Here is a 17,161-nt window from a genome sequence, read left to right as displayed (position 1 = left end):
AGTTAAATACAAAGATATTTTATTTCTGTATACAAAGACAGCCTATGGTTATAATCATCAATATATTTGTGTAAAAAAATTAAGAAAATGTTATCTTACACTTCATATGCTTAAGGTGATCTGTTTATATGGGTTACAATCATTAGGCAAGTATATTTCTATGCCAAGACTCTTTTTTTTTTTTTGTTGTGACTGAATAATGCCAAGACTCTTATTCAAGGATGCATACCATACTAAACATATCATGTGTTATAATCAGTGGATCAAGGTTTTCAATAGTTTTTTTTTTTGCTAAAAGGTTTTCAATAGTTCACAATTGAATAAAATGTATAATTTGGACGTAGCAATTTATCGACCAAAACAAAAAATGTTTAAATATAAAGAAAAATACAAATGTGGACGCCATGTTGTTTGTGATCTAAAAGTCTTTGACTTCATGTTATTTTGATGAACACGAATAATTTGTTTTTAATATTTTTTTTATCAAAAATCTACGTAAATGTGAAAAATATATAAGCAAGGCAAAATATTGGTTTAAAGAATATAGATGTTTGTATTATTCGCAAGTGCCAAAAAAAGGAATTTATTAATAATGCTAAGCTTGGTATGTAATCTATTTATATTGTTTTTTTTTCATATATATTGACATAGACTAAGACGATAAGGATGTAAAATTAATCATTAATCATAAAAATACTAAAGAAGTAATTAAAAAACATATTCTATTTGTCTTATTATATCATAGCACGGTTAAACTTTCTCAAGATTAATCGAAGGTTCATATCACCATGTCAAGTTCCTCATGGTTCATATCACCATGCCAAGTTCTTCATGGTGATTACTTGTTTCGACAGCTATATGAATAAAAAGATAAAATATACAAAAAATAAAAAACAAAAATGAAAAGGAGAAAAAGATACAGTGCTCCATTAGGATTTTCTTCATTGGACATGTCAAATTTGGCCATTTCCTTTTCATCACCACTTCTTACTCGGGCATGAATGCTTCTATATTTCTCAATTAATTCATGATCTTTCTTTATTATCTTACGCCTCTTTTTCTGAAGCTTTTCAAACAGTTTCTTTTGATCAAAGTCACCGGTGACCACAATTCTTTTGTTTTGTATATCCACCACACAATTTTCAACCCCTAACCATGCGTCATTTAGAAAAAAATAATTACTACAATATAAAATACTAATATATTGTCATCAAATCTATATATCTGAACTATGTGATTTTTCTTTAAAAAGTTGCATAATATATTACCTTTGAATTTGGAAATCACTTTTCGGATGTATACCTCGAGCTCCTGACTCGCAGGTCTTAAATTGTACTCGACTTCACGTATACTTGAACATATCAAAGAAAAGTTGAAACACATATATAGTGTTTTAAACAACAAGAAACAAATTGATTGGCACCTTAGTTATTTATGGAAAACTGAAAATATGAAAGTTATCTACCTCCTTTCAGGTTTATCATCAGTTTGCTTTATTTCTGGATTTGCTTCCTTTTTAGGGACTATATTAGATTGTCCATTCTTTTCTGGAACTACATCGGATTTCTTAGTCATAGTCAAAACTTCTGCCCTTTTTCCAAGTGTGCCAATTAGCATTGTAAGAAGAATATAAAATCACAAAAATCTTATTCAAATTACATAGAAATGTAGAGATATAAGTTACTCTATGTACTTGCCTGGATTATTTTTTGGTGATCTTTTTGACCAGCAGCGACGCGCCATATTCACATTCCAAACAAGAAATCTTCTCACCGTATAACACCTTTTATGAAGAGGTTGAACCCTAACAATATATATATTTTTCCAAGGGAGAAAAATGTGCCAATTAGCATTATAAGAAGAGTATTAAACACACAAAAGTCTTATTCAAATTACATAAAAGTGTAGATATATAATTCGCTCTACATACTTGTCTGGACTATTTTTTGGTGATCTCTTTGACAAGCAGCAACACACCATATTAGAATTCCAAATAAGAAATCTTCTCACAGTATAACACCTCTTATGAAAAGGTTAAACCCTAACAATATATATATATATATATATATATTTTTTTTTTTCAGGGGAGAAAAAATTGTATTAATTGTAAGAAGAGTATAAAATCTCAAAATTCTTACTCAAATTACATAGAAATGTGAAGATATAAGTTGCTCTACGTACTTGTCTTGATTATTTTTTGGTGATCTCTTTGACCAGCAGCTACACACTATATTCAGACTCCAAACAAGAAACACCAGTTCTAATAATCTTTTCACCGTATAACACCTTTATGAAAAGGTTGAAACATAACAATATATATATATATGTATATGTATGTGTATTACAGAAAGAGAAACGATGACTATGTGTATAAAAGATCTATGACTTATATAGATAACATTTGCACACACACACACACATATATATATATTACAGAAAGGGAAACGCGATGACTATGTGTATAAAAGATATATGACTTGTATATATAATATTTGCATATATAAATATATGTATTACAGAAAGGGAAACAATGACTATGTATATATATTACAGAAAGAGAAATGATGACTATGGCTTGAAAAGATATATGACTTATATAGATAATATTTTCACATAGATATATTTATCAATACAGATGTTACAAAACAAAAAGAAAGAAATATTACTTAATTTATTTTCTTTATATTCACAGTGTATCCAAGTTTTGTAGTTATAAAAAAGATTTTATATTTACGTTTTCTATTGATTAGTTTGGTTTCTATAATAAATTTAATATTAGAAAATATATAGATTTTCATTTATTTTTATGAATACATTACCAAAACATGATTTGCTATCTTTCCTACTTATGTTTCTTTATAAATATATACTCTTTAAGATAATTTCTTCTTAATTATATATTTGTTTGTATTCACGAATTTATAAATTTTTGTTTATGAACATATTTATATTGTTTATAATATACATATTTTAATTGTAAATATTATATAAATTGGTTGGTGAATGTATATAAACTGCTAATACAGTATCGTAAATATTTTATCATACATTTGACCTATATTTTTATTTGAATAATCAAAAAGAGTAAGCTATATTGATGATATTTAACTTCTCGTTGTACTAAAGAAGTTACAATGATTTTGTGATTGTTATATATTGGTTATGTACACAAACATACTTGAAATACTTTTATTAAATTATTTGAATCACAAGAAAAAGAAATATTTGGATGGAATTTAAATATTTTTGTTAGATAATAGAGAAATGAAAATATTATATGAAGAAAAATATATACTTAAAAATATGAGAAATGGGCTCGAATAGCCGTTAAAGATGTTTTTTTATCTCAAAATAGCACACAAGAGCTAAAGGGACCAACATAGTTTTTATTAAAGGAGTAAATGGCTAAAGGGACCAACATAGTTTTTATTAAAGAAGTAAATGATAATTATATCATTTCCTATAGATATATTTATATTTATATTTATATATATATATATTAAAGAAAGGTAAAATGATTATGTGTATATAAGATATATGACTTATATAGTGATAAATTATATTTGCACATAGATAAATTTCTCATTTCTCATTTCACATTTTTTTTTTGTTCAAATCTCATTTCACATTTATTTGAAACAAAAGAACCAAACTGAGTAGAACCAAAAAGAGGTTCGGTTCAGATTTGGATCATACCAATTATCTAAAGGGACTTTATATCTCTAGAACCAAAGAACCGGAACCGGAACCGAATCAGAACTGAATCGAAACCAAACAAAAACTGAATGGTACCCAAATTTATATGATATATATTATAAATATTAACTAGTTTCAAAATAATTAAATAATTCAAAAATACAATTTATAAACCAAAATACCCAAAAACAAAATACCAGAATAATTTTTTATCCAAAAAATTCAAATTATCTGAGTTATCAAAAAAATTATCTAAAACCCCCAAAAACTTATATTTAACCAAAAACCAGAATTTGTGAAATTTTAACCCGAATTAACCAAAATCCCTTAACCAAACCGGAACAAAATGGGATATGACATTATCTTGGATATTATCCGGTTATCTTTATTATCTGAACCGAACCAAAAGCAAAAAAAAAAACTAACCAAAGCCGAACCAATTTTTTTAAAATATCTGAACTGATGCTAAACTTCTAGAGCCAAAGAGCCTAATTGGAACAGAGAACCGAATGTCTAGGGCTAGTACAGATGTTAGAAAACAAAAAGAAAGAAATATAATATATCCAACTTTTGTAATTCTAAACTAGATTTCATATTCGTGATATGTTAATAATTTAGTTTAGTTTTTATAATCATTTTAAATTATAAATATATCTGGTTTGAATTTATTTTTATGAAAATACGTACCACTAAAATATGGTTTGTTATTTTTAGTACTTATTTTTCTTTATAAATATTTACTCTTTAAAATAATTACTTCTTAACTATATATTTGTTCGTATTTATGAATATATAAACTGTGTTTATGAACAAAGTTATATTGTTTATAATATATACAATAATAGTTTTAGATATTATATAAATTGGTTGATGCATATAAACTGCTAATACACTATTAATGTAAATATTTTATCATATATATGATGTATATTTAATTTGAATAATCTAAACAATTAAAATATATCCATGATATTTATATTTTCAGTGTACCTAAAAAAGTTTTGCAATGAATTTATGATTTTTATATATATTTTGTGTGCACAAACATACTTGAAATATTTTTATTTAATTATTTGAATCACATGAAATATTTGGATGAAATTTAACTAATATTAAATATTTTCTGTTAGATAATATAGAAATAAAAGTATATACTTCAAATATGAGAAATAACTTCAAATAGCCTTAAAATTGTTTTCAAACTAGCACACACAAATCAAAATGACTAAAATATGTTCCATTTAAGTAGTAAATGGCAATTATATTATTTTCAGTAGATATATTAAATAAATATTACATTAAGAATTGATTTCTTCTTTTTGTAGTTCTTTAGGAATTTTTTTTTTAAAATAAGAAAACTTTTCTAAATGTATATGATATCTTCCAGAAGAATACTTGCCATGGTTTCTTGGACGGAGAATATGAAAAATACTTTAAAAATTTTTATTTGAAAATAAGAAGGATCATATCAGCGTTATACATGCAGCATATGTCGATCAAGAGACTTGGATCGAGGCAACGCCCACATTAGTTCTCAATTTCATCTTAATCGAATCAACTCCATTCAAAAGTACTCTTCCTAGAAACCAAAGAATATTATGTTGTGGATACTTCCTGGAAGTCAACTGATAAAGTTGACATTGTGTAGTCCTTATACAACAGACAAGGCACTCTTCGTATTCACGGAAGCTCTGCAATTCATCCTCGATTTCTAACTAAATAATATAACAAAAATAAAATTTTGGTGTATATTTGGTGTAAAAATTGGTGTTGGGTTAGAGAAGAAAAAATTTTAGTGTCAAAATTTTAGAGAAGAAAGAATTTTAGTGTCAAAACTACACTAAAATGGTGTAGTTCTCACACCAAAATGGTGTTATGGATTGAAGATGCCCTAACATTTACATTGAAGTAGTTAAATAATTTTTTCAACTGTTGAGAGCTAACTGTTGATAGCTTTTTTTTTTTTGAACATCAAATTGATTAACCATAGAAAGAGTTTAATAGAAACGAGTAGTGCGCAAGGCACTCTTTGCCAAAGAATCAGCCAGCATGTTCTGAGCTCTAGGAATAAACGAAAATACAATAAAGGAAAAAGATGATGATAGGAACTCGATATCTGATAAAACTCCATAGAGCTCCACCAGATAGGTCTTTGAGTTGATAGCTGTAATAAGCCCTTGAGAGTCGGATCGGAACCAGACTTTGGAGAGAAGACTATGCTTTGACGAGAGGAGGGCTTCACGCAAGGCAAGTGCTTTGGCCATTAACGGCGAGGAAATTTCGGGGAGAAACTTGGAACAGCTGACACGTTCATTGCTCTGAGTATAGTCGAAGAGCCACCCTAATCCAGCCGCTCCTGATTCAAGAGTCCACGACGCATCAGTATTACATAAGACAGTCCCGGGTGGGGTCGTTATCATTTCAACCGAATGGGTGTGGCTTCCAGATGATACTTGTGTGCCGTTCTGTTGGGCTGTCTGCCATTCCCATGCAGCAGCTAAAGCGTGGGAGAGTGTGTTTTGAGCCGAGATGTGACGATTTTCAAACACCAGTTGGTTGCGTGTGGTCCAAATGAACCAACATATCCATGATGACAAGTTCCCAACAATTCCAGTAGGTGGCACACATACCACCTCCGAGGCCTCTTGGATAGCCACCTCTAAGGAGTGGCATGATGCAGAGTCGAATGGAGCACGGAGAGGAGCTAGCGTCCACACTTGAACCGCAAAAGGACATTGAAAAAACAAGTGTAGCGCAGTTTCCTCTACCCCACAATGGGGACATGTTTTGGCCGCCTAAGACCACGTGCTGCAAGATTTGCACCAAGGGGAAGAGCTCCTCGACAGAGTTTCCAGAGAAACAGTTTAAGCTTCGGTGAAGAGGTGATCGACCAAACAAATTGCTGCCAGTCAAGTGTTTCCTGTGCGTGAGAGTAGGTCTGTGAGATTTTTGATGTTCCTTGATTGCCAAATAACCCGATTTTACTGAATAGGACCCAGACTTTGTTCCATACCAGATGAAAGAGTCTTCAGCTCCCATTGAACTTGGGACAATGCGCATAATCTGATGGGCAACATCAGGAAAAATCTCCTCCACTTTACTCTTGATCCAGTGGGATGAATCAAGAGATAGAAGATCTGCAACCACAAGGCCTTGATCACACTCACGGGTTGGACCAAAGGGCTTCACCGGGACTATCGGCGACATCCAAGTATCTCTCCATATCTTTGTTGAAGCACCATTTCCTATAGCCTTCCCAAGTTGAGAGACTATCAGGTCTCGGCCGATCAGGACACTCCTCCAGCCATGGGAGGTTGAGGATGGGCATTGCACCAGGTGAAAGGAAGTACTATGACAGTACTTCCCAAGGAGAAGGCGTGCCAGGAGACACTCCGGCCGAGTGTAGATTCGCCACGCCAATTTTGCAAGGAGGGCTACATTGAAATCGTGAACATCTCGGATACCAAGTCCACCTGATGATTTCGGTTCAGTCAATTCATCCCAAGCAATCCAGCACATCTTCTTCTTATTTGGACTCTCATCCCACCAGAATCGCGTAAAAGCCGACTGAATCTGGTTACAAAGTCCTAAGGGTAGTTCAAAGCAAGACATGGAGTACGTTGGCGTAGCTGAGAGGACCGCCTTGAGCATTGTAAGTTTCCCGGCAGAAGAGAGCCGTCTAGAAGACCACGACATGGCTTTCTGTTTGATCCTATCAACAATCGATGCAAATAGGTCTCTTTTGCGCCTACCGAACAGTTCCGGGAGGCCTAGATATTTTCCCACTCCGCCTTCCCGATCAATACCAAGGATTTGATTGACACATAATTTGGTCACCTGTGGTGTTTTAGAAGAGAAGAAGACAGAAGACTTGGCCGCATTTATTAACTGCCCAGAAGCCGCTTCATACTGCCGTAGAATATCCTTAAGCGCCGCTGAGCTTTGTTCGTCTGCTTTGATAAAGAACATCGTATCATCCGCGAACAGGAGATGGTTAATCCTCGGACATTGTTTCGTGAGACGTATGCCTGTCATGATACCGCTTTCCTGAGCCCTCCTGCAAAGACCCGAGAGAACTTCTCCCAAAGAATGAACAAATATGGAGATAGAGGATCGCCTTGTCGGATCCCTCGCTGCGGAACCACATTTCCATAGGCGGAATCATTTACTAAGTAGGAGTAAGAGACTGTCGTCACACACTGCATGACCCAGTTCGTCCACTTCTCATGGAAGCCTAGTCGGCGAAAAAACCTGTTGGATGAAGCCCCACTCCAATCGATCGTAAGCTTTACTCATGTCAGTTTTCACCGCCATAAAGCAATGTTTCTGAGCCTCGGAGTTCTTGAGGTAATGAAGCATCTCATGTGTAATCAACACATTGTCGGTGATGGCTCTTCCGGGGAGAAAAGCTGATTGGTTCTCGGAGACTATGTGTCCAAGGATCGGTCTGAGGCGAAGAGATAGGATTTTGGAAATGATCTTGTAGTATACGCTGCAGAGTGCAATCGGTCTATAATCCGAGACAAACTTTGGTCCCTGTCCCTTAGGTATGAGCCGAACATGCGTTGTGTTGATGCTCGGTGACATTGTGCCAGACTCGAAGAAATGTTGGACTTCGGCTACAATGGTAGAGCTAATGGTTGCCCAATGGGATTGAAAGAAACTGGCGGAGAAACCATCGGGTCCCAGTGCTTTGTCGGGATGAATTGCGAAAAGTGCTTTCCGTATCTCAGCCGCAGCCGGTGTAGAGATCAGCACTGCATTCATGCTTGGGGTTACCCGAGACGATAAGACATTGAGGACAGTAGCAGTAGACTCCCTATCCGACGCCGTAAATAAGGTTTGAAAGTATTTCGCCACTTCCAATCCAATGTGTTCTTCCTCAAAGATAGCACCGTCTTGTTCTGTTTCCAGAACAGAGAACCTGTTCCTGCTGTTTCTCCCTTTGGCCACCACATGGAAGTAGCTCGTATTCTTGTCACCGAGAGTCAACCAAAGTAGACGGCTCCTCTGTTTCCAGAAACCTTCTTCCTCTTGGTAGGCTTTTATCAGAGCGGTGTTGATTTGCAAAAGCTGAGATTCTTCTACAGAGGTAGCTGACATAGCTTCTTCAAGTTCCTTCTACAGTGTTTCGATGGTTTGACGACTGTTGAAATGGTTTGTTCTACACCATTTGGCTAAGGCTCGTCTACACTGGCATAGGCGCTGTATCACCAAAAGAGATGGGTTCGAGTTCCATATCGCGTCGATAAGCTGCTTAATCTCCTCATTGTCCTTAAGACGTCGGTCGTAACGAAAAATGCGTGCTGACTTCTTCCTTGTTGTATCCAGCATAGTAAGAAGGGGTCTATGGTCAGACCCTTCAAACCGGAGATAGTGGCATCTTCCCATTGGGAAGGAGTCATGCCAGGAGCTGTTGATGAGGGTACGATCTAGTCTGTAATGAACTAAATGCATGTGTCGTTGTCCTCGCCATGAAAGAAAGTCAAAAAGACCGTTTCGTGAGAGGAACTCGCGAAAGTGGCTGAATGAGCTTTCGGCTCTTGTTGAGCCTCCCGTCTTCTCGCTATTATCTATAATTTCATTAAGATCACCGGTAACTATCCAGGGTGTGTCTCTATCTGCAAATTGAGTTGACAAAGAGTCCCAAAAGGCTGATCGCAATGTTATATCTGGTTCACCATAGATAAATGAGGCCAAGAAGCGTTGTCCTTTAAAGGAGATGACAGTGTCGATAACATTTTGTGAAGCAGAAACAATTGAAACATCCACATTACTCTTCCAAAACAAAGCTAGACCTCCTCCACCAGGAGAGTGAGGGAGAACAAGGAAATGAGAATCATAATCCATAAACTGGAGTTCACTGAGAACAAAATCATCCGGATTCGTAGTCTCCATGAGGAACAGAAGGTCGGGGAAGATACGTCGCCGAATATCCTTCAGCCTCGGAATTGTTGTGAGGTTCCCGAGCCCACAACAATTCCAACTCAGTATTGATAAGGAAGAGGATGATGGCGGTGGTGAAAATCCACCTATGCCTCATCCTGTTGAGAAGATTGGGATAGACTAGAAGAGCGAGCTTGTCTATCTAGGTAACTCGCTGACAGCCTTTGCGGCCAAAGCTTTTATGATCTCTTGTAATGATCGCAACGCTCTCACGCGGACTCGAAATAAGATCTACTGTTTTCTCTAAACTCGTTTGTTATCTTTTCATGATTTCCGCATATATTTGGTCACTTGCCGTTGGCTCTCGCAGAGATCCGGGACCTCTGAGAAATTATGGTTTTCCTAGTTTCCTAATTTAAACGTAAATTGACAGTGCGAATTTTGGTTCCCACAACAGGGTGTGTCTCTATCTGCAAATTGAGTTGACAAAGAGTCCCAAAAGGCTGATCGCAATGTTATATCTGGTTCACCATAGATAAATGAGGCCAAGAAGCGTTGTCCTTTAAAGGAGATGACAGTGTCGATAACATTTTGTGAAGCAGAAACAATTGAAACATCCACATTACTCTTCCAAAACAAAGCTAGACCTCCTCCACCAGGAGAGTGAGGGAGAACAAGGAAATGAGAATCATAATCCATAAACTGGAGTTCACTGAGAACAAAATCATCCGGATTCGTAGTCTCCATGAGGAACAGAAGGTCGGGGAAGATACGTCGCCGAATATCCTTCAGCCTCGGAATTGTTGTGAGGTTCCCGAGCCCACAACAATTCCAACTCAGTATTGATAAGGAAGAGGATGATGGCGGTGGTGAAAATCCACCTATGCCTCATCCTGTTGAGAAGATTGGGATAGACTAGAAGAGCGAGCTTGTCTATCAGATTGATGCGGCGGCGTCTGACGTCCCGATGAGCCCGCCCTATGAGTTGAATTACCTCCTGGCGACGCATGAGCCTTTGCTAGGTTGTGTTTGCGTGAACTTGTGCCAGCAAGCAATCTCGGGCTTGGGTTATGTTTACTTGCCTTAGGAGGACGGCCTCTACGTTTTGTAGTAGGTGCTGTCGATGAAGCAGGAAGGAGGATAACATTAGGAGCTGGCATAACAGATTGACTGTTCGCTGCATTAACAACTCGATCCATTGCCGCGAGGGAGATTTGTGGGATTGAAACGTTTTGGTTGTGTTGCTGAGCCTCAACCGCCGCAACAATTATTCTTGCTGCTGTTTCCTCCATCAAACCGTGCACCTTTCCATCCAGTACTCGTTGTCTCCTTGCTGCGCTTTCTACTAGATCCGGGCAGTTCGTGTACTGGTATGTTACTTCTCTGAGTTCTTCCATTACTGCTTCCATGGAAGGGACATTCGGGAGAGACTGAGAATCGGGCGCCGTCGGCATGAGGGGTGTTCTAGGCGGGCCACGCTCCCTATTATGGCCGTTGTTTGTGCCTTCCATGCGAGTACTGTCACCTTCGTGTACCTGACGTTGGTTTTCCGATGAGTTAGGCAGAAAGATTTGTCGACGTCGTTTTTTCGTGAGAGGCAGAGTTTCTGGTTCGCACCGTTGAGTATGGAGGAGAGTGTTGAACAGGGAGAGGACATCCCTCGAGTCTAGGTTCAACCCGATCATTTGTTCTATTGATTGGCGATGTCTGGCGCTGTGCGGGGAAGCGTATGTTGTCCTCTGTCTCCACTTCAGTATCAATAGGACGCTTCCGATATTGTTCAGTCTTCCCAAGCGAAGGAGTCAGTTTGTTTTTTGGCCCTCTAGTACTAACTAGCAACGCCGAGATTCGTTCACCAAAAGGCTTGCCGTGTCTATCAAGTCTCTGGTGGAATTCTGGCTCACGGTTAGGGCGTTGTGACGACGCAGTTTTCGTTGAGTAGTCTCGAGTAGCATGGAGATCATTTGACTGCGAGTTACCATGGGGAGGGGCCATTGGGGCTGTAGGCAAGTCCATAGGCCTGTCGGGACATTGGAAGCGGAGGTGAGACAACCGGTTACAAATGGAGCAATGGTCTTGATTGTTCAGGTCAGTGAAGCTGACAATTCGTTGCCTTTGGACATCCACAATCATGTTTTTCAACTTGTAGAGAAGGGAAACCAAGCTTTCATTGAATCTCGCTTTGAAGAGGTGAACTAATTTTCTTCTTCTTGCCTGAACTGATTTGGTAGTCTCTTATTGATTTTCTTATAGCTTCTTGGTGTAGTTGGCTTTTGGAATTGTTTCTTGGCGAAGATGATAATGATTACATATCTTTTTTGTTTTCTTCCAGGCGATTAGCAATTATTCAAAAGCCAATTCTGTTAAGCCTCTTGACCCTGTTGTTCTAACCAATAGAAGTGCTGCTTATATTAGGTAACTCTTCTTTTAACGTTTCCCATCTTTTTTTTACTTCAAACGGAGAGTTGTCATGTTGTTTGATAATGTGTGTATTGACATATTCTTATCGCTCTCCATCTTTCAACCTTTTGTTTTTCTAGATTTGGCCAGTATCTGAAGCAGAGATCTGCATCCATTTCTGAATATAGACCTCTGAACGGTTTCGATACGTCGATGCTTAGTGAAGTATGTATTATTATTCTACTTTCTTAACCTGTTACTAGCAGTTGCGAATTCGTCGAATCTGACTCACCTTGGAAAACTTGATATTTACTACAGCTTGCTCTTAAGGATGCTGATAAGGTGACGAATATTCAGAGCAGTTCAGTGAAGTCATATATAACAAAGGCCTGTGCACTCATGTTGGTATGTACTGAGTTATTCTTCTATCTTTATATTCATTCAAAGATGTTTTTCACTCTGCTCACATATCTCAATTGTTTTTTTTCTTGCAGCTAGAAAGATATGAGGCAGCACGTGACACTATCCTCTCAGGTCTACAGATTGATCCTTTTAGGTAGGGTAGTCTATGTTTATCGTTTCTGATTGTGTTTGATTCCTAATCGAATATATCGTTTTTAAAGTTTGGAGTTTCTTTCTGATCGCATGAAGCGATCCTCTCCGATCCAATCTTCAAGAATTGGAGAAGGTTATGCTGCCTACTTCGACGAGTAAGACTCATGGAAAGACTGAGCGTTTTGATGACTTTGATTGCACTGTTTGCCTGAAATTGCTGCCGATCATGCCTCTTTTCAGTCCATGGATCGTGGTGAGTTTATATGGTTGATCGTTGTTTTACTCCTGAAATTTTTTACTTTTACTATATATTGTGTTGCTTATTTGATGCTTTGTGGAATATAGGCAACAAATGTCCATTATGCCGAACTGTCATTTTTATGACTCCAAGAACATGCGCTGTCAGGTAAAAGATATGCACTCCTATCTATTCTCCTTGAAGCTCCATTTATTGTGCTTTAAAGTTCTTGTACTGAAGTAATTATGTGTTGGCAGTGTGACACTGAATAACATCATACAAAAAAACTTTCCAGATGAGTATGCTGAAAGGAAATCAGAGCAAGATACTTTGGTCCACTTAGGCAATGAAAGTATGCCTCTTTTTGTCATTGATGTCATCATATCCTGTCAGAAGTTGTCTCTTCACATTTTTGAACCAAGATACCGACTGATGGTGAGTTTTTTTTTTTTTCATTTCTTTTACGGTACATTTAGAACTTAAGTAGCCTACTCTTCGTTTCTGGCTCGCTTTCAAAAACCTTATTAATGATCTTGAATGTAAAAGTTGGTAAAGTCTTCATAAATATAGATGAACACAGTTTAGTAAAAAAATCCAAGAAAGTCAAATGTAGACAACATAATGGGGTCTCCACATAAGTAGAGAATCTAGCTTGCAGCAATGTTGCTGTTTTCATTCGGAAAACTTTGTTTATGAATCTCTCCTAGTCTTCTTGATTGTGTACTTTGATTAACATGTTTTGACTGAAACAGGTGAGAAGAATAATGGAGGGAAACCATCGGATGGGAATGGTGGGTGACTTGTCATTTTTCTTGTTGTTTCTTTTTTACTATACATTCATTAAACGTTTCTGACTAGTAAGGTTTGCCAATTCCAATGTTCATAGGTAGCTCTTGATTCTGCGACAGGTTCACCAGTGGATGTTGCTTGCGAAGTCGAAATCACAGAGTCTGTTGCTTCTTTCTTTCTGATGATTCTTAATGTCCCTTAGTTGATGACTTTATCTTGGGATTGATTACTCACACAGAGTCTGATAGTGTTTTGAAAAATTACACAGGTGTGATCCACTCCCAGACGGACGTTTTGTCCTGGAGGTGAGTATTAGTACTTATCTTGTGGCATTGTTTCATGTGTAAGTTGTCAAATGATGAACTTAGTATCTACTTTTTTTTCTTCAGCTGGAAAGCCATAGAAGGTGTCGCATAGTAAAAGCTTGGGATCAAGATGGGTAAGCTTTGTCATATTGTTCGGTTCTGTTTGTTTCATACAAGCATCATCATTTTAAGTTATATTCAAACATAAATGCTTGTCGTATTAATATCTGTTTTGTTTTTCACGTATCGTGTTGCGGAGGTTGAATGGGTCACAGATCTACCACCACAAAGCGACCAAGAGAAAGCAGACGTATGATTACCAAACATCTCAACTGTGCTATTTGCTACGATGAGTTTATTTTCTCTCTTGTTTCCTCACTTTTCTTTGTGACTTGTTACAGCTGCGGGAACTGACGACTAGTGCAGCATCATTTGCTCGGGCATGGCTAGAGAGAGCAAAGGAAGCAGCTAGACATGGAGGTAAGCAAACTATTTTATTTGTAGTTGTGCCTATGGGATGTTAATGAAACGTGGTAGACCAAATAGGTTCCAAAAGATAAGAATCCTCGGTATTAACGGGTTGGGTTTTTACCCATCTAAGATTAATTGGGTCAACCGTCGGTATTAATTTGAAAACCCATATCTATGTTGGGTAAATATAAAAGGGTAATGGACCCATGGGTTTTCAATTATATATATAGATTTTCACCATTTTAATTAAATTATATAAAATTTGCAAAAACGTTTTTTTCCGCCAAAACCATAAAATAAATTTTCTCATAGAAACCAAAAACGAGTTTTCCTGCCGAAACCGAAAAATCAAGTTTTCCTGCCGAAACCACAAAACCGAGTTTTCCAGCCAAAACCATAGAGCTAAGTTTTCCGCCAAAACCGAGTTTTCCCGCCAAAACCGCAAAACTGAATTTTTCCGCAAAAACCGTATAATCTAGTTTTTCCGCTAAAATCGCAAAATCGAGTTTTCCGACTGAAAACCGCAAAATCGAGTTTTCCGCCAAAACCACAAAAGGTGTTTTCCCGCCAATACCGTAAAACTCAATTTTCCCGCCAAAACGACTTTTCCTGCAGAAACCAAAAAATCGAGTTTTCCCGCCGAAATCGAAAAACCGAGTTTTCCCGCCAAAACCGCAAAACCGAGTTTTCCCGCCAAAACCGAAAAACCGAGTTTTCCTGCCAAAACCGCTAAACCGAATTTTCAAGGAAAAATCGTAAAATTGAGTTTTTCCGCCAAAAAATCGAAAAAAGATTGTTCCCGCCAAAATCGAAAACAGGTTTCCCGCCAAAATCTAACAAATTTTCCCGCCAAAAGCGTAAAAACAAGTTTTTCCGCTAAAACCGTAAAAACGAGTTTTCCCGCCAAAACCAGATTGATTATTTTTCCCGCAAACTGCAAAAATCTAGTTTTCAACCAAAACCACAAAAAAAAATGTACCGACCAAAAACCGCAAAAAAGAAAAATTTCCACTAAAACCACAAAACAACTTAACAACTTTTCTCTTTAAAACCATAAATGAGTTTTCCTGTCAAAACGATGTTTACTGCTAAAACCGCAAAATGAGTTTTCCGGTTAAAATTGCAAAATAATTTTTTTCCGAAAAAGCGAGTTTTCCGCCAAAATTGTAAACGAGTTTTTGCGCTAAAACAATTTTTCTATAAAATTGCAAAATCTTGTTTATATATTAAAGCTCACATTAATGATATTAATATTTTACATAATCTCAGAGTAAATAAGATAATACTTTAGGTATCCACGGGTAAACCTATACCTTATTGGGTTATTTTCTTGGTTTAGATTTCAACCTTGATGTTTCTGGGTTTTTTGCAGGTTGGATATAAATTGGGTTGGGTTATTTGTGGGTTGGACTGGGCTGGGTTATTTTATCCTACGTTAACATCTCTACTGATATGGTCGAGTATTACGGCGGATTTTAAAAGGTAACAAGCGCACTGGGTATGAAATCAAACATCTCAGATATGCTTGTATGTGTGTGACCATGCGACATAAATATTTAACTAAGAACTTGACCCGTACAACCGTGCGTTTTTTTTCTTCATTTTTTAACGGATTAAATTTAAGAATAGCTATTTTTTTTTTCTAACTGAGAATAGCTATTTGTTCAAAGCAATATTTAAGTATGACTATGTTTTTTTTATTTTTATATGTTATTATTTGCTCATATCGGTAGTATAACTTTAAGCAAAAGTTAGCATAGTATAACTTATTTGTCATTTCATAAATTTTATGGTTTTCATTTGTCATTCATCATTATTTAATTATAATATTTTTATTTTATATTTGAAAGATAAATGAATATTCCTTTCTAACAAAATCTTTGTACAATGTTTGTAAATCTATTTCAAAAATTAATCAATTTAAATTGTTATTATCATTGAATATAGTTAATTTTTACATAAAATTTAATTTTTGTTTACATCAAAGCTAAATTAATTTGAATATCTAATCATATTTTATGATAATTAGAATTTAAATTGTTAATTTTCGGATTTAAAAAAAAAAAGATTCTAAACAGATTTTTTTTTATTTATTTTTTAAATATTCAGTTGCATTTCAAATAAAAATTTAAAGATATTGAATGTTATTCTAACTAAATTCTGTAAAATTAAATATAGTTTCTAAAAACTGATCTAAATAAAAAAGGGAAAACTGTTTTTTTAGAGCAAAAAAATAGTAACTATGTCCCTTTAGACTAATCTATATTTTGTGTCATATTTTCCTATAATACCCTTTAATATTTATGAAAATAATTTTAATAAATAGTTTTACGAACAAAAAAAATTTGGAAAAATAGTAACATTTGTTAAAATATCTATATGAACTTAATGGTATATTTTCCAGTTATAAAAAAGTTAAAATTATAAATTTCAGATTATGTTCTAAAAAAAGTAGAAATGACATTCTACGAAGTAGAAAACGAAATCTACTTTTTTCATTGAATCTACAATGTTTAGAATACATGATCTACGTAAATAGGAGTATTCTACAAATATGTAGAATACACATTCCGCGCTTAACCTACCATTCTAAAATTCTTAGAAATCAAAATCTACACATTAATCTAATTCTAAAACATGTAGAAACCGACTTCTACAGATTTACTATAAATCTAAAACATGTAGAAATCAAATTCTAAACATTACTATAATTCTAAAAAAAACTATAAAAACTGATTTCTACCGATTAGCTGTATTCTACGGATAAGAAATCAGTTCCTAAAAATATGGAAACAAAATATTTGAGAATATTCACTTTTAT

At 35.7% G+C, this 17,161-nt stretch overlaps 3 protein-coding genes across 3 annotated transcripts; 1 reads left to right on the top strand and 2 right to left on the bottom strand.

Annotated features, from left to right (window-relative positions):
• Positions 1-838: 838 nt before the first annotated feature.
• Positions 839-1,583, bottom strand: LOC106309163. Its single transcript, XM_013746228.1, has 4 exons — positions 1,466-1,583; positions 1,269-1,351; positions 921-1,149; positions 839-854 (listed from the first exon to the last, which is right to left on the bottom strand). The coding sequence occupies exons 1-4, from the start codon at positions 1,573-1,575 to the stop codon at positions 839-841; spliced, it is 438 nt and encodes a 145-aa protein (XP_013601682.1). The 5' UTR covers positions 1,576-1,583.
• A 4,110-nt stretch (positions 1,584-5,693) lies between these two features.
• LOC106309162 lies at positions 5,694-7,731 on the bottom strand. The gene is made up of 2 exons (XM_013746227.1): positions 6,682-7,731; positions 5,694-6,491 (listed from the first exon to the last, which is right to left on the bottom strand). Exons 1-2 carry the CDS (start codon positions 7,729-7,731, stop codon positions 5,694-5,696), a joined length of 1,848 nt encoding a protein of 615 aa, XP_013601681.1.
• Positions 7,732-11,652: 3,921 nt separating this feature from the next.
• Positions 11,653-15,947, top strand: LOC106309161 (LON peptidase N-terminal domain and RING finger protein 1-like). Its single transcript, XM_013746226.1, has 15 exons — positions 11,653-11,772; positions 11,915-11,997; positions 12,123-12,207; positions 12,301-12,387; positions 12,477-12,538; positions 12,634-12,783; positions 12,839-12,943; positions 13,033-13,210; positions 13,528-13,566; positions 13,662-13,723; positions 13,833-13,869; positions 13,954-14,003; positions 14,113-14,179; positions 14,271-14,349; positions 15,713-15,947. Exons 1-15 carry the CDS (start codon positions 11,653-11,655, stop codon positions 15,721-15,723), a joined length of 1,215 nt encoding a protein of 404 aa, XP_013601680.1. The 3' UTR covers positions 15,724-15,947.
• Positions 15,948-17,161: the final 1,214 nt, after the last annotated feature.

This window comes from Brassica oleracea, chromosome C8 (genome assembly GCF_000695525.1).
Source record: "Brassica oleracea var. oleracea cultivar TO1000 chromosome C8, BOL, whole genome shotgun sequence".
Lineage (NCBI taxonomy): Eukaryota > Viridiplantae > Streptophyta > Magnoliopsida > Brassicales > Brassicaceae > Brassica > Brassica oleracea.
Note: the sequence above shows the minus strand (reverse complement) of the source record. Positions and strands in the feature narration are given on the sequence as shown.